Source organism: Odontesthes bonariensis, chromosome 11 (assembly GCF_027942865.1).
Source record: "Odontesthes bonariensis isolate fOdoBon6 chromosome 11, fOdoBon6.hap1, whole genome shotgun sequence".
Classification (NCBI taxonomy): domain Eukaryota; kingdom Metazoa; phylum Chordata; class Actinopteri; order Atheriniformes; family Atherinopsidae; genus Odontesthes; species Odontesthes bonariensis.
Window position 1 is genome coordinate 23586225 of NC_134516.1, and position 24348 is coordinate 23610572.

The 24348-nt window shown below is 40.5% G+C and overlaps 1 protein-coding gene across 2 annotated transcripts in view; it reads left to right on the top strand.

Annotated features, from left to right (window-relative positions):
• LOC142391852 (semaphorin-5B-like) overlaps positions 1-23004 on the top strand; it is a 36106-nt gene extending 13102 nt beyond the window's left edge. For both annotated transcript variants that reach the window (XM_075478017.1, XM_075478018.1), the window contains exons 2-22: positions 4388-4574; positions 7676-7775; positions 7959-8004; positions 9206-9268; positions 9346-9444; positions 9668-9881; positions 9986-10271; positions 10469-10604; positions 11768-11975; positions 12077-12284; positions 13066-13183; positions 13270-13454; positions 13872-14015; positions 14100-14247; positions 15634-15853; positions 16141-16362; positions 16431-16601; positions 17500-17649; positions 17904-17939; positions 19497-19708; positions 19790-23004. In XM_075478017.1, the coding sequence (XP_075334132.1) occupies positions 4430-4574; positions 7676-7775; positions 7959-8004; positions 9206-9268; positions 9346-9444; positions 9668-9881; positions 9986-10271; positions 10469-10604; positions 11768-11975; positions 12077-12284; positions 13066-13183; positions 13270-13454; positions 13872-14015; positions 14100-14247; positions 15634-15853; positions 16141-16362; positions 16431-16601; positions 17500-17649; positions 17904-17939; positions 19497-19708; positions 19790-19951 (3273 nt within the window). In that variant the 5' untranslated portion in view covers positions 4388-4429 and the 3' untranslated portion in view covers positions 19952-23004. The remainder of the gene's footprint in view (positions 1-4387; positions 4575-7675; positions 7776-7958; positions 8005-9205; positions 9269-9345; positions 9445-9667; positions 9882-9985; positions 10272-10468; positions 10605-11767; positions 11976-12076; positions 12285-13065; positions 13184-13269; positions 13455-13871; positions 14016-14099; positions 14248-15633; positions 15854-16140; positions 16363-16430; positions 16602-17499; positions 17650-17903; positions 17940-19496; positions 19709-19789) is intronic.
• The last annotated feature ends 1344 nt before the right edge of the window (positions 23005-24348 follow it).

Sequence of the window (24348 nt, forward strand, 5' to 3'; positions counted from 1 at the left end):
AGTAACTAAATGAATGTAATTAGAAAATATTTAAAGTTATATGTAGGGTTTAAATGATTTGTGAATCATTGCATTCTGTTTTTATAGACTTTTTTTTTTAAATGAGGGATGGAAGAGAAATTCACACTAATCTCTCTGGATTTAGCAGTACTCTATTTTAGGGAGTTTGAATCAAAGTCTGTACTCTGTCCAGACATCTATTAATGTGTCACAACATCTCTGTTCAGTTGCTGAACTAAAGGAAATACTCTGGAGGCAACAGCTTTAGAGTTCTTCTAAACTTCAGCAGGTAGGGGTTGTGAACTGATTAATCAAGTCGCAAAGCATGAAAAATCTTTCTGAAAAGTCTTTTTTTTTTTTTCATTATTTTCACATTTATTTCTATGACCGAAAAAGAATATAATTACATAATCTGAGGGAGGAAAAAAAAAAGAAAGACATCATCTGTCGACCTAATGCAATGAATCATAATGAGCCGTAATTTTCTCAATAGGCTTAAAGCCCTTAAAGGACTAAATGAAGATAATTAATGTCCACAATGTGGGAGAAAGCCTCAAGACCGTAGCAGTGTTCTCAGGTAGCCATTTCCTCAGTTTGAAATGTATTTAGGAAATCGCTACTAGCAGGAACGGTGAACCCAAAAGCAGAAGTCTGGAAGACTTAGAAATCTCTCTGAACTTATTAATCAATTAAGTGCAAATCAAAGCCTCGGTTTGACTATGAAACACCTCGAGGGAGATTTATCAGATACTGCAGTGGTGATGCACTGTGTGTAATCACACTAAACTAAATCCAAATTAACATGTTTTTTTTTTGTTTTTTTTAATGTTGAAGTTAAAATACAACTGTTTTTGGTCAGAATTAATCAAATCAAATTTATTTATATAGCAAATTTCATGTACAAACAATTCAAAGTACTTTACATAAAATAAATAAAAGCATTGCAGCAGGGAGTGCAAGAAGCATTAAAAATACATAAAAGAATATAAAGAGAAACAAATAAAATAATTTAAATGAATTTAAAAACAAGCAACAGTCTAGATAAGCTAAAAGATATTTCATGCATAGACACATGAGAACAGAAATGTCTTTAACCTGGATTATAAAAATGTCTCCATTTGGTGAAAGTTTAATCTCCACTGGCAGTGTGTTCCACTTGTTGGCAGCATAACAGCTAAATGCAGCTTCTCCATGTTTTAACTGACATTTCAGAGCACACCTCTGCAGGAGAAGGGTGGATCAGTTATGCTTTAGGCTTGTTTTGCAGCCAGCTGCACGGTGAGCGTTTCACTGGCAGAGAGAACAATGGATTCAGCAAGTGCTTTTGGACCAGATGGTTGGAGAATCTCTCTGAGGGTGATGAGAACTGCGGAGATCCGTAAATGACAAAATATAGTACAATCATGGGCATTCACACTTTGGTTGCATTCGCACTACATATAGAAACTAAACTGTGTACTTTCCAGTGCTGTGTTCATGTATCTACTCTGAGGCAGAAGCTAAAAAATACCCTACAAATACACGCAAAGAGAGTATAATTTGATGTAAATGCATCGGGGTAACACTTTAACCTCTTCACCATACAGGGGTGAATATTTATGGAAACTTCTGGAAGTCATGTGGAGTGATAAATGTCAAAGTAAAGTAACGGCAGATGAAGTGTCTATATATGGAAACTGGTTTTAACAAGGAGATGAGCAGAGCTGATTCTGTGATAGGAATTTGTTTACGTTTGAGGAGATGATGGACAACAGACCCCTCTCTCAAGGTGAAGACACCTTTAATGACTTATAGTCTATATATGGTGATTACTTTGACCATCCTGACTTCTTATCAGGATCAGGAAAGGCTTGTTTGTTGTGTAAAGTGCTTTTTCCATGTTGTAACTTACTTACTTGATAAAATAAATGCTCACATGCATGTTGCAGAATGATATAGTGTAGACGGATGTATTGAGTTTTATGCGGAATGGCTCCTAGCGGCAGGCGTCTGGGTTAAAATCTTGGCAGGATTCCTCCTGGGTGGAGGTCACATGTTTGCTTCGTGTTACTGCAGCCCCCCCCCCCCCCCCCCCCATCCAAACAAACAGATCACATGAATTGGGGACTGTATTTCTAATCTCCTCACAAGTTGTTATGGCTTTGTGGTGTTTTTCCTACACAGTCAGCTACACGAATGAATGAATGCTCTGACATCCTCGTGGCTGCAGGGAGTCAGTGTTATGCTTACAGGTTTTCTGCTTTTACTTCCTACTTTTTACACTTTTAACGTTTAACGATGTTTTTAAAAATTTCTTTCATCAAATCCCGAATTATATTTGACAGCTGTAGGTGTTGCGGCTCATCCAAATACAGAAAATATTATGGCTGATCAGTCGAGCCATATTTGGAAGCGCTAAAAAAAGTCATAATTTTTCTCTTTTTTTTTTTGTTATTGTAATAATTCATAGTTTAAATCATCAAACTGTCTACATCTGTGCTAGCGTTTTAGTGTGTCGACGCTTAGGAGACAGTCATGCTGACAAGTGACCTCTCTTTGTCACATTGTAATGACCAGCACATCTGAAAACGCTGGCTTGTTTGGAACCTTTTCTGTCATGTAGACGGGAGACAATGAACATGCAGTCTTTGCTTTTATGCAAGACAGTGTGAGAGTCTGCATGCGTACATTGTCAAGCACCCCTAAGAATCAGACTGACGTCTGCTTCTTCCAGCCGTCATTGTGCTGAATAGACAAATCCCAGAACATTAGGCCTCTCACTGGCCTGGCCTTCACACAGTGAGAGGAGCATAGCCCCATAACAAAAGTGAGGCCAGCGGTGGAGGCTCTGTTTCTGTCGCTTCATTAAGCAGCAATGTAAGACCCAGCAGGTTGGAAAACTTCTGCTTCCACACACATTCAGTCCTCCCAGTGAGCAGTAGACAGGCAGGCATTCACTGCCGCTATTCTCATAGCCCGTAGCAGCCACAGACTCACATCTGCCTGCATTCTCGAGAGAGCAGACTCTTTTAAACTTGTTAATTTCTCAAATCCAACCATTAAATTGTCAAAATTATGCATCAGGCCAACATGTCTTCCCACACAACTGCTCGCAGCGCTCCATAAATCGCTCTCATGCCACAGGTATCTCTGTGATATCACTGCATATCTCAGCAGCTCCCCCTCACCGGCTGTTTCAGTGCTCACTTTCAAATGAAAATTCAGCTGGCAACTGAGCGCTCAAACGAAATGTAAAAAAAAAAAACTTCCAAAAGATAAACGGGTCACAAATACAACAGCAAAACTAGAAAAACAACACCCAGAAAAAAAACACCAAAAATCTAACAAAAAAACCAGAACCACAGTAACAAAAAACCTTTTCGAAAACAAAAATTTCATTTCAAGAAACGGAAAGCATCAAAAAGACTTCTGAAAACACAACCAACAACATATTTAGCAAAAAACAAAACGGAAAGCACAATTAAATGTTAGAAAACACAACAACTAAACTGAAAAAACAACATTTTGATACAGCAGAAAAGAGGAATGACTGTGTTAGTTGTGACTGAACTGAATCTAAAGCCCTTTTCAGAATGCTGTTGTAACATACGGTGTGGAAAGGGCATTCTCATTAATCTGCTGTCGTTCGTGTCAGTCTGCGAATTCAACAAGGCAGCCAACAACGCAGACTTAGTTGGAGTTTAATCAGTCCTGCCTTCAACAGACAGTGTGGGAGGGGCTTAAGACATTTGTGAGTTTATATATTCATCTAGTCTTGTGCATCAGTACTTTTGTGAAATCTTACATTTTATGTTCTCTCTTTTGTAATTGTGTTATGTCATATGACAGTTTTCCGTCTTACTTTCATGACATGTTTGTGTTTTTTAGAATGTGTCTTTTTTGTTTTTCTTTGGGCAATGCTGTGATTTCTTGAGCATCTTTGTGCAGATGTAAATAAATGGATTTTTATGCTGACACAAAACCCCATGTGTGGCTCACAGTTCAGAGCTCACGCCCTCTGTGAGGCTGTGAACTCATCCTCGTCTCTGAATGGCTTCCCTCTGTCAGAAAGAGCTCTGTTGATGGCACGCTCGGCCAGAGAGTTGGCTTTGGAGAGATTGGCGGCCCTGGCCTTTTGAGGCGAATTAGCCATGACTGAGTCCCGCTGACAGCGAGAGGCTGAACACCCAGAGCAGATAGACAGAGGCAGCAAAGGGACTGTAGGGGTGGTGGTCTGGTAAAACTAATTTTGATGGATGGAGAAGGAGACAGAGTAGGGAGGGTGTACATGTGTAGTTTTCAGTCTAACAGATGTGTTTTGAATTTCGATTTAATAGATTGCTAACCCAACTGATTTGTTGATTCTGGTCATGTGCTTAGAGTGACAGATATTGCTTTTTATTGACAGGTGATTCTAAGGACTTAAAGAGGACTGAATGTGGTTGTAACTATGGTTACGTCAGGGTGGGGGGCGTGGACCCTCTACCCCTGTGGCCTGGTGCTGGTCATCTGTTGGTCCATGTGTCTCTCCCAGCAGCCACACATCAAACCAGAGGACTGCAGCAAAAAGGAACATCCTGTTGCCTCCTACCAAGGTGAGCGCATCTACACCAGTCTGCTCGTCTTCTGTCAGGCTACGCCATCTATAATGAAGGAGGTGCATGGATAATGTGCGGACTCACATTTTTAAAAGTTTCATTCGAACTCACTTAAAGTGATAGTCCGGAGTAGATTCACCCTAGGGTCATTTGAACCGTGATATCCAGCCAAGTAGCCCACCCGAAGTTTTTCCGATATTGGCTGAACATCAGCTGAGTTACTGAGTTATCCCGAATAGCTTAGTACAAGGGTTAATGGAACCTGGCAGTATCTCCAAAATTACCACACTAAAATCACATGCCATGACACCAAACTTCTACAGTAGTACAAATATGGTCTGTACTCACAAAACGATGCATTTGGAAGTTTGAAAATAGTCCAGGAGTTTATTATTATCAACACAAGCCTGATAGCTTCTCTGCTGCTAAAGCTGCGTCGACGTCACTTCCTTGATCTGGGAGTTTCAAAGTAAGATGAGGGTTGATCTACTACTGTAGACAACAAAGCAAGGCTGCTCAATTTCTCCATTGATAAAATAAATTCACAACTCTACAACATAAAAATTCATGTAGAATATAGCATATACTTTGTTGTCTACAGTAGTAGATCAACCCTCATCTTACTTTGAAGCTCCCAGAAGTGACGTCGACGCAGCTTTAGCAGCAGAAAAGCTATCAGGCTTGTGTTGATAAAAATAAACTCCTGGACTATTTTCAAACTTCCAAATGCATCGTTTTGTGAGTACAGACCATATTTGTACTACTGTAGAAGTTTGGTGTCATGGCATGTGATTTTAGTGTGGTAATTTTGGAGATACTGCCAGGTCCCATTAGCGCTTGTACTAAGCTATTCAGGATAACTCAGTAACTCAGCTGATGTTCAGCCAATATCGAAAAAACTGTGGGTGGGCTACTTGGCTGGATATCACGGTTCAAATGACCCTAGGGTGAATCTACTCCGAACTATCACTTTAAGATACGGTAGATACTTTTAACACAATGGTCGCTGTTGAACTGCAAACCATGAGTGCTACACAAAATAAAGAGGAGTGTGGCTCAGACAACAAATGAAATCCTGGGTATTGTTTTGGTCTTTTGAGTGTTGGGAGATCTGCCATTTCTCAAATACAATGGACCTGGATGGAAAATGGCTTTGTCTGATCAAAGAATATTTCTTAATAATTCAAGATCAATGAAATCAGGACTGAGTTTTTGAATAAAATCTGTAAAGCTTTTTTAAGGCTGGTTTTATGACAATTTTTTTCTCCACTGATCTACAGTCACCAACCATATCTGTGTAAATGTATGCAAAAACACTCACTCTTTCACTAATTCTTAGTGACTTGTAGAAGACTGTAGCAAGGCTCATCATCATTATAAAAGAAAAAACTATTCAGGTCATTTTGTCAGCGTCCGGAGTGAAACTGCCGTCGCACAATTTAACGCACACCTCTATGTTTTGATCATATTTAACCTTTTTTTTTCCTAAATAAAGATTTAATAAATACCTTAAGCCATGTGTATACCAACTTTCTACGATGTTTACATTTATCATATCACATTCAACACGTGATTTTGGCACCACAGCTCGTTTTATTTGTCTTGTTTCTGCTGTAATAGGGAAAAATGTCACGACTATACCTGTTATTTAATATTAGATACTTCTTAGTGTATACCTAAGTTCTTAATAAATGATATATGAAAAATAAAGTTTGAAAATATTTTTTTATTATAGCACTTGATTGTAATCCATCTTTATTTAAGTGCAATGCATTATGGTATATATTTGTTCAGTTAGTGTCCACTGATTATGGGATACTTTGAGTTTAATACAAAGAGTATTTATAATCTCACTACAATCGCACTATATACAACACTACAATATGGCAAACTCACTGCCATAATGATTAAAAGAATAGATGTGAGACTACAACAAGGCATTTAATCTGGGTCTAGAGGATCTTCTGGCGTCACTTGCTAAATTGTGTTTTGTGGAAAAGGCCTCCAGAAATCCTGCTGTGATAAGGACAAATACATCTTTTGCGTGTTTCGCAATCCAAGCAATTCAAGTGGATTATCAAGTGGAGTCTAAATTTCTAACGCCACGTTGTTAACTGAAGGGGTCAAAGGCTGAGGAATTAGACCAAGTCTGCTGCAGCAAAACAAACAAATAATTTGTCTGAGCTGCAGGATTAGTGTTTTGAACGGGAGCGCGTGCACGGATTGTCTGCATTTGGCAAAAGTGCACAAAAGCTATTTGTATTCAGCAGCTCTCTGAAACACACCGCCGTTCAAGTGATGGCTTCTATTCATGTCGTACTGTTGCTCTCTATCAGATCTTCTCAAAGCAGAACTGAAGAATGACACTTGCTTTCGCTTCTCATAAGCCTATTGACACAGTGGTTGCTCATAACCTTTCAAAGTGTTATTTCTCAAGTTCTGTGAGATTAATGGCAAAACTTTTTGAAAGTTTGAGCCCCAAGTTTAATGAAAGTCTGGTAGCGTTTGAATCTCCTCAGGTGGCATTAATCAGCATCCCTCGACTACGTTTATATTGTGCATGAAGGCTTGTAATGGCACACAGTGAAAGTTACAGATGCTTTGGATCTATGCTTCATAAGTTCATAAGTCCAATCAAATTGAATACCTGGTAAACCGTGCATTTATTGTAATGGATATATTTGTCCCATTATCAAATGTGCAGGGCAAAATGTTAACATTAATATCGTCATTTCCATTCTATCAGTTTCAATACTTCTTCACATCTTGGTCATATTTACTTGAGGGAAGATCACCTGACTTTGATTATGTTCTGCCCTTCAATCCTAGAAACGAAATCAAGAAGTTTGATTGGTGTCAAAGCCTTGATTTCAGACTGGTGTCAGGCTCATTGATGAACGGGAGGCTGGGAAGCTGTCAGACTTAGAGATCAGGTGGTCAGATGAGATATTGCAGAGATATGTGACTAATCGCTTAAAAAGAAGCGCTGGAGCTGTGAGCAAGGATTTTATATTCATTTTCTCACACTTGTCTCTCACGTTGTCTTTTCCACCTGCTCTTCCTCCTCATGCATCCTTCTGTTCCTCCCTAATCTTCAGCACTGAGGTCGTGGGTGTCTGAGTTCTCCCATCCAGGAGTCAAGGATTTCTCGCAGCTGGCCATGGACCTGAGCAGAAACCAGCTCATTGTTGGAGCAAGGTGACCAATAACAGCCTATACTGCCAAGCAGACACAACTCACACAACATCCTGTCGTTGTCAGAATACAATTTGAATGTACAGTATATGTAATTGGTACAATACATCTAAATTCAATTAATTTCTACTATCTGCAGTATGTCTGCTGTTTTACCTCGTTTAATTGGAAGAATGTCTTTTACAGAAACTTCCTTTTCCGACTGAGATTAAGCAACGTCTCCCTCATACAGGTAAGGTCATGGTAATAACCAGACTACAATTGTTTATCATGACAAAATTATAGCTGATTTTTTTTTTTTTTTATATATTTATTTATATATATATATATATATATATGTATGTATGTGTGTGGATCAAAATTATCATCCATGAAACAGGTGGAACAAAATGTCTTGACTCGTGCTAGCATTTTTGTTTTTTGTTTGTCAATTTTGGTCATAAAAGCATGCAGAATGCATGCCTGCTTGGTGTCGGGGGAAGTTTGTCATCATGACTTTCTGCTAGATATTCCGGAGAGGGAATATACAAAGCAACAAAGTCCATGTGCGAGGAGGCTGTGACTGATAAATAGGTCAAACACAGTCTTGTTTCACACCAAAAGCAAATTATTTTAGGACTCCAACTTTATTTAACTTTATGTTTTCTTTTTTAAAATCCTAGCTTTCTGTGCCAGTTTAGATAGGCTTAGTCAACAAAACTCTGGGTTAGCTTTAGGAAGAAATCGTGTTTTAGTACGTTTTAGTAAGCTTTCCTGTCGAATATAAGCTGGGGAAAAAAGTCACTGAAGCCTAAAAATTGGCTTTTGGTTTCAAAAGGGATATTAACCCCCATCTTCTGAGTAAAGGTCTCGTTTTAGCTATTCAACCACCATTCCTTCCTCTCTATGAGGACTGCTACATCTCCATAAAGTAGAAACCTTTTACTGAAAAACACAGGCATCTATAATGAATAAACGTTTATGCTTAGACTTTTATGAGCAGCAACATCTTATAAACAATGCTTTCCTAGATGATGATATGAGACAGGAATAGAACCAGTGACCAGATGAGGATGGAATTGTTAGGGGTTTTTTTTTGGACCTGAAGGAGGAAAGGAGTAACCCAAATTAACCAGACAGAATAACAGAGAACATATGTTCCTTACTGAACTTAAGATCAATTTTATTCAAAATTACTTCCCTTTGGTCCCACTTACTTTTTTAAAGCTTTAAGTTAAAAGTTTAGATACTGTAAGAATACTCATTTCTGTCCATTTAATATGAAACTGTAGCCAACAAGCCAGCTGTAGCTTTTTAAAAAGCCTAAAAAATAAAGGGAAACAGCAAGCCTGACTCTTTTTGCTTTTTATATTACTATATGTTTTGTTAATTGGAAGTACAAAAGATTCTGTCCAGTATAAAAATGTTAATAGTCCAAAATGTATTTCTCTCAGGCAACAGAATGGGCACCTGATGAAGAAACAAAGCGTTCATGTCAGAGCAAAGGCAAATCTCAGGTAGCGTCGCAAAATCAGATCAGCTTCATTCTGTTTATTGCACTGGTCATGTTTTAGTGAGTTGTGTTTTTCTGCAGGACGAATGTCAGAATTATATCCGGGTTTTGCTGATAAGCGGGAGGACGCTCTTCACATGCGGGACCAACGCTTTTACTCCTGTGTGCATAACCAGGCAGGTAGGTACCCTACTTTGTCACGCCAGGCTACCATATCCCAGTTTGACCTGTTGTTTTCATGTGAAACTGAACATGTTTGTCAGATTATTTCACTGACTGTCAAAAAAATTCTTTCCGACCTTGTCTTTGTGCATTTGGAAAATGGTTGTAGACCTTTCAGTCCTCAAATTTTGATGAAATAATGTGAATGAAATGTTAAATAAGATGTAATTCTCTCTGTCAGATTTCGAACATCAGTCAGGTGTTAGACACAGTGAACGGTGTTGCCCGATGCCCCTACGACCCGCGCCACAACTCCACTGCCATGGTGACGGGGAAGGGTGAATTGTACGCCGCCACAGTGATTGATTTCTCCGGACGTGACCCGGTCATATACAGGAGCCTGGGGAATATGCCACCACTGCGCACCGCCCAGTACAACTCCAAGTGGCTCAATGGTTAATAAAGCACCACAGCAGTTTTGCTTTCCTCCAGCTTTGTTTTAACCCATGTCTTTGAGACCAGTTTCTGCTTTTTACTCCCGACTTTCTGGCACTTCCAGAGCCTCATTTCGTGTCTGCTTACGAGATTGGCCGGTTTGCCTACTTCTTCCTGAGAGAAACGGCAGTTGAAAACGATTGCGGTAAGATGGTGTTCTCTCGGGTGGCGCGGGTCTGTAAGAACGACGTGGGCGGACGTTTTCTTTTGGAAGACACCTGGACCACCTTCATGAAGGCCCGCCTCAATTGCTCACGCTCAGGAGAGATTCCCTTTTACTTCAACGAGCTGCAGAGCACCTTCTACTTACCAGAGCAAGACCTGATTTACGGCATCTTCACCACTAATGTGTGAGTACTGTTCATTCGCAGCATTGTTAAAGGAGGATTTCACTTTATATGTCAAAATTAGTTTACAAATCAAGGAGTACTCAGTGAAAATCTCAGTTCATGATTTTATAAAGAGAAATCAGAATGTTTGAATGAGCTAAACATAAAGACTGTAAACATTTCTCTTCCTTGTTTTCCCTCACATCTCCCTCCTCCAGGAACAGCATCTCAGCGTCTGCTGTGTGCGCCTTCAATCTGAGCGCTGTCACCTTGGCTTTCAATGGACCCTTTCGCTACCAGGAGAACCCCCGCACTGCTTGGCTCTCCACACCAAACCCTTTACCCAATTTTCAGGTAATTCACTTATGAAAACAAATAGAAAGATGGTATTCAGCACTGTGCTCCTGACTTTTAGTAGATGTGAAATGCGAAGCAGAAAGTTTGCTCTTTCCCTCGCTCAAATAAAAAAAATGATCTTCATGTTATATGTTAAAGTAGTACATCTCATTAAGTCCAGCGGCTGTACCATCTGGTATTTTTGTCATCTGGAAAGCATACTATACTAGGAAAGCATCTCCTAGGAAAACTATTAAACCATTTAAGACTATTTAACTATTTTAAAAACAGGATTTCCTTTTTATGTGATGTTATTCTTGACTATCCAAGGCTCTTTATTATTGCATTGTATTCAAATTGTTGTTCTAATAATTCTTGCACCACACAATAGAGTTTCAACGTATATTCTCATGGTCAGTAATAGTCTTCTGCCTGTGAGTGCACTCATTGCAGACATTTTGACCCTGATCAGAAAACAAGAGGACAGCCCACTGGTGTAGCAGCAGTGACAACAATTGTGAAGCTGCGCCTGTGTATGAGACCAAACAATTTTGACAAAGGTTCAAGTTTTTCTGCAAAAAGCTTTATAGATCTCTATAAAGCTCTGAATGGTCTAGGACCAGAATGCATCAGTGACCTCCTGACCCAGTATGAACCTCCCAGACCCCTCAGGTCATTTGGATCCGGTCTTTTATCAGTTCCCAGAGTCAGAACCAGACATGGAGGAGCTGCGTTCAGCTTCTATGCTCCACATGTCTGGAACAAACTCCCAGAAAGCCTCAGATCAGCTGAAACACTCAGTGAGTTTAAGTCCAGGTTGAAGACACCTATTTTCAGCTACATTTGAATAAAGCTCCAAATCTGAAGCTTGAGTTTCAAAACTTAATCACATTTTAACTCCTGATTTTATCTATTGTTCTTATTTCTTTCTTTTTTGTTTCAAATTTAAATCATGCTTTTTATTTCTACTGTTTTAATGTATCTGTAAAGCACTTTGAATTGCCCTGTAGTTGAATTGTGCTGCACAAATAAACTTGCCTTGCCCTGGATGAAGGTGTATTCATCTGTAAAACCATCCCATTGGACTGCTTTGAAAAAGAAGGAAGACCTGAAGATTCGAGATCCAGAACTTGAGTCTGTAAATTAAATACCTGATTGGTCGCTCCTTTTTTACTTTTCAGTGCGGCACACTGGAGGAGGATGGACCAGGGGGAAACCTGACCGAGAGAAACCTCCAAGACGCCCAGCGACTCTTCCTCATGAGCGACGTGGTCCAGCCAGTCACCATCAACCCCCTGCTCACCCAGGACAGCGTGCGCTTTTCCAAACTGGTGGTGGACATCGTGCAGGGCCGAGACGCTCTCTACCATGTCATGTACATCGGCACTGGTGAGCAAGAGGGCACTCGAATTAAATAAGCGCTAATTAGCTTTTAAATGGGGGTTTTCATTCTTTCAAGCTAAGTGTGCTTCCCTGCGTTTCTTCTTCAGAATATGGCACCATTCTGAAGGCTCTTGCCACAACCAATAAAAGTCTTCACGGTTGCTACCTGGAGGAGCTCAGGATCCTCCCTGAGGGGCAAATGGGACCAATAAAGAGTCTGCAAATCCTTCACAATGACAGATCTCTGTATGTGGGGCTCAATGACCGACTGGTGAAGATCCCGTTGGAGCGCTGCTCCAATTATCCAGCCGAGCGGTGAGAGAATTCAGCCATGCAACTAAAGGAGTCAGGATTAACATGAGGCCGATCTGTGTGGTGTAAAGCAAATTAAAAACCTCTCATCTTTCCTTTAGTGCAGGGGTCTTCAACGTTTTTCAGGCCAACTTTAAACATGCATGTAGATGGGACAATGAATCCTCAAACCATCTGTGGATGGCCCACGTTTGCACACAATTTGTGAGAAAAAACTGTTTGAAAAAAAAAGAAATCGTCTAATCAACCAAAGATTTCGCGACCCCCCCCCCCCCCTGCAGTACCTCCGCGGACCCCCTGTTGAAGACCTCTGCTTTAGTGTATGGTTTTTGGTGGTGTGCTAATTTACTGTCTCAGCTTAAAAGTACTAAACAGACAAATTAATTCAGGGCCATTAAAAAGACTCATGTGTGGGTGTCCAAGTCTAAAAGGAATACAACAAACGCTGACGGAGGCGATTATGTTAAAAGCCTTGTTTATTTTCCCTGCAAAGAGGCTGCGTTTGAACTGTCAGCCTGTTGTTTAGTACAGCTCAAAGCAAACATTACGTAATGGATTTGTTAATAATGCACTTCCAGAACAAGTTGTCCACCTTTCAAATATTTTATAAGGAATTGAACATTAGGTTCTTAACCTCACGCCCACTAGCAGCTCTTTCAGGTTCTTTGATTATAGAGACAACTCGACTGACAACACTGCTGGCCAATAGAACAGAAACATTTGCAGACTACGAGTTGAATAGAACTGTGTCAAATCCACTGCTACCATCTTTTTGTGACATTAGTGACTGCATGGAGGCTCGGGACCCTTACTGTGGCTGGGATCACAAACAGAAGCGCTGCACCACCATCGAGGAGAGCTCCGACATGAGCCAGTGGGTCCAAAACATCACTGAATGCCCAGTAAGAGCAAGCCGTATGTACTACACTAATATTTGTGCTTATAAACGGACGTGTTAGTCACATACCCTCTCAAATGCTCTCCGAAGGTGAGGAACTTAACTCAGGATGGTGGTTTTGGTCCTTGGGCACCTTGGCAGCCTTGTAACCATGACGATGGCGAGGGCTTTTTCAGCAGCTGCATGTGCCGATCCCGCTCGTGCGACGGACCAGTGGCCAGATGCGGAGGGGTCGACTGCAAAGGGCCGACCATCCAAGTGGCAAACTGTTCCAGGTACATTTCTTTTTATGTAGATATTCAGAATCACTGTGTTCATCTAAAATCAACCCGAGCGAACGGAGTAATTAACCCAAGCTGCCGATTCTCAGTCTTTCATAGCAGTGCAAAACGACGTCCTGTAAGTCTTCAAAGTGTTATATCAGTACAGCTCATCAATTCTTATCAAATAACTTCATTAAGTGAGAAAATGAGTGCCAAAGATTCATAGATGATTGCAATTGAACAAACTGTGCCTGTATAATCAGATCTAAATATTACATAATTAACTCATTAACACTGGGGAAGTTGGACAGGGAGTTAGATAGTTCATAAGACAGAAGTCTCAAAGCAACTTTGCTGGCATTTTAATGCTGCTGGATCCTCACGTATGCCTGCGTAACATGGCATTTACATTTCTTGTCTGCTTCCCAGGAATGGTGGCTGGACTCCCTGGTCTTCCTGGGGCCAGTGCAGCAGCAGTTGTGGCATCGGATTTGAGGTGAGGCAGCGGTCCTGCAACAACCCCGCACCTCGCCACGGAGGTCGAGTCTGCGTCGGCCAGGGTCGGGAGGAGAGGTGAGGAGGAATGAGTTGTGGCAAAGAGGGGAATGTTATCAACGCATTTGTGAAAAGAGTCATGACTCGTTTTTCTGCTTCCAGGCTGTGCAACGAGAAAAAGCCGTGTCCTCTGCCTGTGCTGTGGACAGCGTGGGGCCCCTGGGCTCACTGCAGTGCTGAATGTGGAGGAGGGGTCCACTCCAGGACTAGAACCTGTGAGAATGGGAACAGCTGTCCGGGATGTGCAATGGTATTGTAATAGCTTTATTAAACAACATCAAATCAGTCTGTAAGCCGTCTAAAGCATGGATGGAAAATGTACCTGTTAGAACTAGCTGAAAATGCAGCTGGTTAAGATGATTCCTGCCCACCTACATGAATAAGAGGCGCAGCTTTGTTTTTCTGAAGAGGGGAAGCAGCAAAATATCTGGTAAATTCTTTGGTTTACATTACCCTTTGCCAAGTACAGAGTTTGTGGTGCTCAGGTGCCTCTAGTAGTGAAGTACTTCTGCATATGATTTATAAAAATAGTGTCAATGCATATTATATTACTTAGAATTGAGACATTTTCAAATCATTGTAATTTGGATATTTACATTTTACACAGTGCCTCAACTTTTTTGTTTGAAGTGGGGTCCTGTGCTGTACTCTTTGTTGCTTTGTGTCAGGTAGGTGAGGAGGGAGGACACGGATGCGGACTTTTCAAAAATGAAGGGTGATTTATTAACAAAAAACAAAGTAACAACACAAAGCGCGGCTTAGCCGGATTCAAAAAACTCAACTGTGGAAAAATACTGGGAAAACAAAACAAGGACTTAACATGGCAAGGATTAATAAATAAGTACTTAACTTGGTCAAGATACGTCGTGGTATGGCATGAAGGGGGAGAAACAAACAAAGCACCGACAAACTGAAAGGGGAGACTGGAGACTAAATAGGGAGTGAGAGTGATTGGAGAGTGAGTGCAGCTGAGGGGAAAAACACAGGTGAAGTGAGTGAACTAATTAACAGAGTGCAGGGAAACTAAGACATGACTAAACTAAACATGGACTAAGAACCAAAACGTGACCTAAAACATAACTAAAACTTAAAACTTAAACAGAGTCCCATGGCGTGACACTTTGTCTCATTTGATTAATCTTTGTTTGCTTTTTTATTGTTTGGCAAACCTTTAGATATTTTAAAAAATGTGTTTAAAACTTCTATTCTTTGTCCAACTAATCTGATAATAACATAGCCCCTGATAAGATGTGGTTTTCTTATGATACATTAGATCAAATGTAATTAACAGAAAAAAAAGCCACTTATCTCCATTGGTCTGTGCAGGGTGTATCTCTTGTAGGGTGTGTCATACAGATCTCCTGGTTAATCATAATCTGTGGAGACTTTCCACTCATCAACATTACCAAGCAGATAAGCCTGAAGTGCCGCTACTGAGAACTTTACTGTGAATTTGATTCTGTTGTGCAAAATCCGAACCCCATTAAAGACAGAAATTAGTTCCTTTATTAAGATATTTCAGAAAGATTTGTCTTGTATTTGTTGTTTATCTTGATCTATAAGGCTACCCTGCCTCTGCAAGTTGTTTAAACACAATCTGAGGTAATGATGAGCTCTCGCAATCCTGTTTTTACAGGAGTACAAGGCCTGTAAACTGGAGGCTTGCCCAGAGGTTCGCCGCAACACCCCCTGGACCCCCTGGCTGCCTGTCAATGTCAGTCAGGATGGGTCAAGGCAAGAGCAGAGGTTCAGGTACACCTGCCGAGCGCTGCTGCACGATCCCCAGCAGCTCCAGCTGAGCAAGAAGAAGCTGGAGACCCGGTTCTGTCCCAGCTCTGGATCTTGCCAGACTGACAGTGAGTACTGGATATGCGTTGCAACAAAGGTGATGGGGCGAAAGGCCATTGCATTGTTCATCTGCGGTTTTGTGACTGCTCTCAAGTTCTTAGATACAGAAGCGAAATTCTCAATGAGATGTTTTTTTGCTTACCTTGTTTGGTGCCTGAGTATCTGTGTCTGTTTGGTTGGGTGCCAAGGGAAATCTACTAAGTATTTCAGCTTGACCCAGCACACACCTTACTAATTAAGTTTCATAACACTCTCCAGCTACAAAAACAAAAAAAGGTTTTATTTGCATTTCCAGCTCTGGTTGAAGATTTAGTCAAGCCCAGTGGGCGAACTCTGTCTACGCCCCAAGGCGCCCAATGGGGATCCTGGGAAAAGTGGTCCAGCTGTTCCCAGCAGTGTTCCAGAGGCTTCCGAACACGTAAACGTAGCTGCTCTATGCCAGAGGGCCGGACCAGCCCGGGCGCCTGTGTAGGATCCCCGGTGGAGTATCAGGACTGCAACACGCACCCCTGCCCAGGTAAAAAAGATGTTCTTACTTAGTGTAGCTAGAATTGTACAATACTTTACAATGAAAGTGCATTGCAGTGAGTGGAGCCTGGTCTTGCTGGTCCTCCTGGTCCCAGTGCTCATCCAGCTGTGGAGGCGGGCACTACCAGCGGACTCGGACATGCAGCAGCCCGCCCCCTGCAAATGGAGGAGACATCTGTATAGGCCTGCATACTGAAGAGGCCCTCTGTAACATACACGCCTGTGAAGGTAGGAGAGCACATGTAAAGCATGGAAGGATTTCTTTGTACAGGCAGATGACAAGTGGCCCTCAGTCAGACACAGATCCATGAGCTCAGACTTTCCTTTCTCAAAGTTTGATTTAAAAAGTGTATAATTATACGATGAAATTTTGAATTATGTTCCCATTAGTGTTTTACACTGAACTCTAAAATGTGCAGCTCAAAATGTCACCTTGCTGCATGAAAGCCTGTTTTACAAAGAGAACTGTAATGTAAAACTTTTGTCAAATGCCAACGTTTATTCATATGCAGATGCTCTGCCTTAAAAATATTCCCACTTTTCATCTTATTAAAACATCTAATGAAATCATAACTGCAGTTTAAACGCAGACTTAAAAAGTCATTTGTAATTTGTCCTCATTGTTTTACCATAAATACATTCAACAGATTCAGTCTGTCTCCATAGAATGAATAACGTTGCTTACATGGACTCTGATGAGAAATCTCCACACAGTGAGCGTAAAAACCAATATTTGCACGAGAAGGCAAACGATGTGGCTGTTTCAGCTCAATCCAGTGTGTTGAAAGTCAGAAAATGAAATTTTACCGGTTCATGGGTGAAGGCTACATTTTTATCCTCAACTCTTTCCCTGTTTTACTGCTAAATAAGATGATCTGGGCAAACACACAAGGAGTACAGTGTTCGATTGTTAGCTGATGATTGAAATTGAATCTGAAATTCTAAAGATATACATTTATGTTGAACTTGGACAGACACATTTATTGATTTCAAATCAGAAGGCAAATCTGAGTTTGGGCCTCAGTGTGGAGTAAAAAAACAAATCGGCTTCTTGGATGTAAAAATTTCCCATAAAATATTGCCACATCTTTCATAGTTTCTATGCACCCTTTCTTGTTTTGGGCAGGTTGGAGTGAATGGGCAGACTGGGGGGATTGTGACGAGGAGGGCCTGCAGCATCGCACTCGTCGTTGGTGTGAGGACCAGGAGCCTGAGGTCAGCCTCTGTCATGGCAATGTCACTCAGTCCAGACCATGTCAGCCCCGGGAGGTGCCAGGTAAACTCATGCTTTCATTTGTAAACTGCTGGACCACGTCGTGTAGTAAATTGCAGCAGACGGATACTGATATAAGCTGCGGAAACGCCCACAAAATGTAATCGGACTTAATAAACACCGACTTGTTCACTCTGCATTCATGGAAATTAAAAAGACCAATTTAACGGAGGTGTTGGCAGTGCACCTCCCTCAACTGCTTTTGTCATTCTTGTTTTTTGATCTTTTATACATATTTGTTTCTGATTTTTCTCCAGTCATTTTACCCGGACAAGAGGACCAGAGCTGTGGAAGTGAGTGAAAATGGCTGATGTGTTTTTGTTCGCTCTGCCCAAATAACGGCACATTTTTCCCAGTGCTGTCTGTCTCACACACAATGTCTTCTTGATTTAACTCCAGCCTCTAACTTACTCTACTGTTGAATGCTTACAAAGTTATTCTGTTGATTTTTATTTCACAGAGCCATTCTGACTTTTACTTAAATTAGATCATTTTCGGTCTTTTGAGAAAGTTTAAATGCAGGCAAAATGTGACATCAGTGATGGAAGTTTATTCTCTCCTGTCCCCCGTGAACAGCAGAGTGTCAGGGTGATGATAATGTTCAACATAAACTCTAGACCTGCTCCAAACAATATCTGCTTAAATGTACAGTGCAGATGATCTTCATGTACATGCATACTAGAGGAGTCTGGATCTTGTGACTTTTAAAGCCCTAAATTTCTGTTCCGAGCCTAAAGCAGCCAAAACTCACTCCTTTAATGCATTCGGGATTTACTGTGGACATTCAAGTGTCAAAATGGGATGTTATTGTGCATTATCTCAGAGTATACAGAGGCTGAACTAGCTTTGGGCTGTTGTGACCATCAACTATTTATGATCCACATATTTAAAAACACTTGGTTAGGGTTTGATCATTGTAAGGACTAAAATACATTCTTTCTACACTGACAGGCACTATTTTTACAAATCATATGCAGTTGCTCTCATGGCAGCTAGAATCCACATCCTCTTTATCATAGGTTTGTGTGGACATCCACATAGCCATTCATTTGCTGTGAACATTGCAACAAGTTGGTGCCATTTATCGTTTCTGCTGTGTGCCACTCTCATCCGTCCCACTTCAACAGCTTTCCTTGAGCTGTCCTAGTCACTGCCTACTCCATGCTGCAACGCAAAGTGCAAAAAAACAAGTCCAGTTCAAAAATGAAAAGACTTGGACTCTTCAAATCTGGTCTGGATTATCCTGCACAGGATGATGATTCTTTAAAACAGTTTGTGATTTGTAAATTAACAACTTTTTTTTTTTTCTAATCTGCAGGATAATCTAGTCCATATTTGACCGGTCTATGTTTAGTGTTTTTTTTTTTTAACTGGATCTGGTCTTAAGTAGTTCATATCCCAAAAAAAGATGTGAAATGGCCCTTTTTCCCCCTTTTTTTTCAATTTCACAAAAAGAATAAAGATCTTGCAAATCACAAACTGTGTTTTAAAGACTCTATACTATCTATTGGAAAATACAATCCATATATGAGCAGTCTGGACCTTCTCTAAGGTTTCTATAGTTCTAAAAAATTTAAAAATAAAAAGCGAAATGGCCCTTTTCTGCCCTCCTCTTCAAACTTTGATCTTTTGAGATGACAAAATTACAGGTAGCTTGGTTGTTGTGTTGTGGGCATTGACAAAAACGGCTCAAAGAAAGCTTTAAAGGGACTGAAGAGGGTGGTACACACAAAAACTGGAAATGACAATGTTTGCAGGACCTGGCTTTTTTTTTAATATATAGTCTTAGAAAATTATTATCTTATCTTGTCTTGTCTCAGCGACTTACAATGATGCACTTCTTCTTGTAGCCTTTACTTTATACCAGTTGGTAGCTGTGGGCTCAGCCAGCTTCTTTGCTGCAGCCCTCCTGTCAGGGCTGGCTTATTCATACTGCCACCACCTGAAGCGGCCATCAGCAGAGTCCGCGGTGATCCACCCCAGCACACCCAACCACCTCACATACAACAAGCCGGGCAAGGCCACGCCAAAGAATGAGAAGTACATCCCCATGGAGTTTAAGGTGAGTTAGTGCAGTACTTCTATCATTTTTCTTTGTCCAAAAAACCATTTATTATTCTTTAAACATTTCCCCATTTTGCAGACGCTAAACAAGAACAACCTTCACGTGAACGACGAGACGTGCAACCATTTCTCCTCCCCGCTGCCGTCCAGCAACATGTTCACCACCACTTACTACCCTCCCTGTGTGAGCAAGTATGACTTCCATCCTGAGTCCCCCTGCAGGACCTACATGCACAGCTGAGGGGGGGGGGGCTCCAACACCAAACTGAGCCTCGGTTTTCACTTTCATGAAACGTTTCCTCATTCAGCACAATGGAGAAGGCTTTTAAAAATGGTCTGAAAGTAAACACCAAAATCATTCTTGTTTTCCAGTCAAATTTTCAGGTTGGTCAGAGGAAATTTTTAAAGGCTCAGTTTGCCCAGAGAAAAAAATTGTTATGCAGATGATTTTATTTGCTGAGGTCATCAAAATTTTTGCTTGCCAGCAAAAACAAAAATTACCTTTTTTTTTAATTTAAAAATTCAGCAGCAACAACCTTGATCTTGAAACTTGATTTTCATGCTACATAATCCACACACCTCAAAGCAAACGGTTGAACAAGTACTCCTCCGATATGTGTAGCAATTCAAAGTCATGTGCCTGGTACAATATGGGCGGTTTTCCTTTAAGGAGCTGCTAAGTCGTGCAAACAGGTTTTAATTTTGGAGAATAAAGCACTGGCATTTAAAATGTCACTGCACTGAAGAAAAAATGTTCATCCACAAAAATCCCCACATTCTGAGTCTGGAAGTGGAATATCCTACGAATCAGGTGACAGATTAACAAGAAAGAAATTGAATTCACTGTATGTGAGCCTAAAGCTGTAGTTGCTTATTTAGTTTGAAGCAAAGGAGGAAGAGACTGGTTCATTGTTTGCACAGACAACAAGCCAATCATCATTATGGAGGCGTGTGGGTGGTCATCTGTGGGCAAGCCACAAAGACACAAGAGTGCAGCAGCCATTACCTCCCCAAGGAGGACTCCTTTTTGAATTCAGCACCTAGGCGTCTCTTTCCACGTCTACCCTGAGGTAATCTGCCTGTGCTCAGGACTGTGAAAGCAGGACTCAAACCACCAGGGCTCAAATGAGACCGCGGACATTGTACATACCTGGACTGACCGCATTTAGTGGAGAACCAGACACTGGGACTTTCTACATTTTTGGTCAGTAAGTTCAGAAAACTCACTGATCCTTTAGCGTGTTCTTCAGGCTTCTTGGGTACTGGCTTGGATGCATAAGAAACACACACACACACACACACACACACTGAATGGAATAAAGAGATGAATGAATCCATGGCATACTTGCTTTAAAGCTCACGTTAAGCTCACAAAAACACAAAAAAAAAATCACTGAAGGCCATTTTTGGCGCATCTCACCATGTACTGTATATTGTTAAAGATGTTTGCTGAATTTTCTACGAGCAGATTGAATTGATTATTTTAGGGGTGTTCGCAGATGACACCGTGTGAGTATCACTAGCTGCTGAAACGTGTTTGAAATTGATCAACATCTGGGGCACTCGCTGCAATTAACATAAAAAAAAAAAAGAAATCACCAAATTCAATCCAATCATATGTGTACTGTATATTTTAGTCATTTAATCCAGACTTTCAGTATCTAAAGGTAACAACAATGGCTGCCCAGAAGCTGGAAATCTCAACGCCTTTGATTTGTAGAAGGTGTTCTGTACCAATGACATTCATTTAATCTTTTTATTACTTTTTAGATCAAATGTGCTGAACATTTTTGTTTTTCTATTAAAAAAGCATGACGTTTTATTTCCTCAAACAATCAAATCTTGAAATGAATGCTTGCTATTGTGGTCACTCTACGTGTCTTACCAGAGCAGAACATGCAGGTGTGACAAACAATTTACTCAAAATTACACACAAATGTTGTCAAATGTCTTAAAGTTGTCTGTGTTTGCTGTCTCCTGGATGGAGCATTACATTATTTGTAAAAACACTGTATTTTTTGTTATTTTTCACATCTCTGTCACCTGCTTCCACATGTGATATGCTCCCTAAACTCTCACGGACTTTAAATTTTTTAACGATTTTCAAACCGTTACCTGTTTTCTGATAAAACTGAGCAACACTGCTATTGTTTAAAGTCAATTATTACATTTTCCTTTATTTTTGGAAACGCACTCGCACGGTTACAAGTTTATCTGAGGCACTGAGCTAAAACTAATGCAGTCTAATGGTGCGACAGTCCTGCCTGTTGTGAAGCTTGTAGTGCTCTTTAATTATTTTGACCACCGTATATCAGCTGCATGCTTTAATTCAGAGGGGTTTAGCAGCACCAGTGGAACCATCACATCACCCGAACAATAAACCCGTCTTAAAAGGAGAAGTTGTTGCAGGACTTTTGCATTAGTGTGCATTCATTTGGCTAGCTGTAGCTAATAAACTAAAAACAAACTGTAGTGAGTATGGACAAAGTTTGTTTTTGCACTTTCAGCTGACATGCTGCACAATGACCGGAAGGTCGTTAATTGAAACGAATGAACTGGAAAGTATATCATTTGAACGTGGGTTTAATTTGATCTTTTGTGCCAAATAATGTTGTTCTTTGTCAGTAATCTTTCTTAAATTCTGAAGAAATGATGTGAGTATCCCAAGAATAAAGCACAACTTGTAGTTTTGCTGTTGGAAATTTTACGCTCCACAATTTTAAGATGTACTTGATGGGTAGTAGCAAAAAGACCATTGTTCTACAAACTAAACTAAACACAGTCGGAACAATTTGGGATTTCACAGTATATTTATTTATGGAAAAAACACTCCAGAACAATTTGTTGGCGTTTAATTCTTTTTAAACATTGTTAAAACAGGAAATTTGCTTAGCTGTTTACCATCATTTTTCTGCATCATGTAGCATAAAACAAACAACTCTGTAAATACCAGTTTGTGTTTACTTTGGGGCTCTTGCATACAGACACTGCATGCTCTGACGCTCATGAATATATAGTTCATGCTTTTTGTAAACTGTAAAATATGGTTTGCTTGTATGTATTTGGCCAAGATATTTGAAGTATTCACGGGGGCATCTCACCCCGTGTGGAGCAGGAAACATCGCTTTGGTGCAATTTGCTCCTTATTGAATACAATAAATCCTAGTTTGTCCAAGGATCTCTGAATGAGCCTTTGTCTTGCTCCCAAAAAACAACACTTGCTTGATGTGAATTTGACTGAACACTGTCTTTTGGACACTGTGAACTTTTGGTACTCTATATTTTTGTATAATGTGCACTGTAAAAAAAATCAAAATGAATAAATCCATTTTGATGCCAATACTTTGGTTACTCTTTGTAGAAGCTTTTTTTTTAACATATATATAATTAAACCCTTGAGATTAACTTTTGAACTGGAAACATTTTTCTTCTGATTAATTTTCTGTTTAAATCCAATAGTTGAATATCGGCTAATTGGTCGAGCTGCTGATGAAACACGAGACTGCATTTACTTGATGTGATTTACTTTAAAAGTTGAGTGAAAACCTGATTTCATTCTTCACCACAGCTATCTTGTTGCCACTCATGTGTGGTGGACCTTCTCCAAATAAACCAAGCTCTTTATTCTCATACTGTGATTGTTCCCGCAGCCATAAATGCTAATTAATGAAGCTGAAGTGCTGCAGTGAGGGCACAAGGCCAAAAGCTGAAAGCTGCAGCTCTGTGCACCTCTATGATTTTTGGCAAAATATTAGAATACTGTTGCTATACTGATCTTGTTGACACATTTTGGGGAAATAGGGATGTGAGCTTACAGTTATTACAGCGATTGATGATTACAAATTACTACAAATAATGTAGAGAAGAATCATAAAGTCCAAGTACTCCATCTGCACTTACATGGGTTTTGTCTCAGGTACTCGTGTCCCCTCCTGGTCCAAAGACATGCATGTTAGCTGAGTTGATGACCTGAAAGTATAAGCTTGCATGGTTTTCTGTCCCTGTGTTAGTTCTGTGATGGACTGTTGACCAGCTCAACTCATGCCTCAGTGCCAGCTGGGATAGCTCCAGCTCCCACAGTCTTTTACAGGATAAAAGGGTTTCTCTAATGGGTGGATGGATGGATGAGCAGAAAGATAAAGGTCACAAGGTGCTTGTCTTTTAGTGACTTAACTCCCTCCTCTTCCGTTTGGCTAAGTCTTTAACAATTTATGTTGCACGGTAGACGAGATGCACACAGGTATACCTGGAGGTCTACTTTTTTTTTGCCCTCTACTCCATGATGATTTTGCTTCCATTTCTTGTAACAGCACGTTAAAAGTGCCTAACGGATGAATAATAGAAGCAACAGAATCTCCTGAATAAGGAGAGCCTACCTGTGGATGAGTGAACTGAACTTTTAGCCCGTTTCGACACACTCAGGATGAACAAGGACGTGCATGCTGCTTCCCAGACGACATGTTTCTGCAGAAAGTGATGCGGTAATCTCAGGCTGGAAGGAATTAAGGGCTTCAATCAGGTCCTGCTGCTTAATTTACTTTGGCCTTATACTGCCAGTGGGATTATTACTTCTTGAGATAAAAGGCGCTGAGGGGTTTAGTGCTTAGAAATCCTGACTTTAATCCTGTTTGAGTTCCC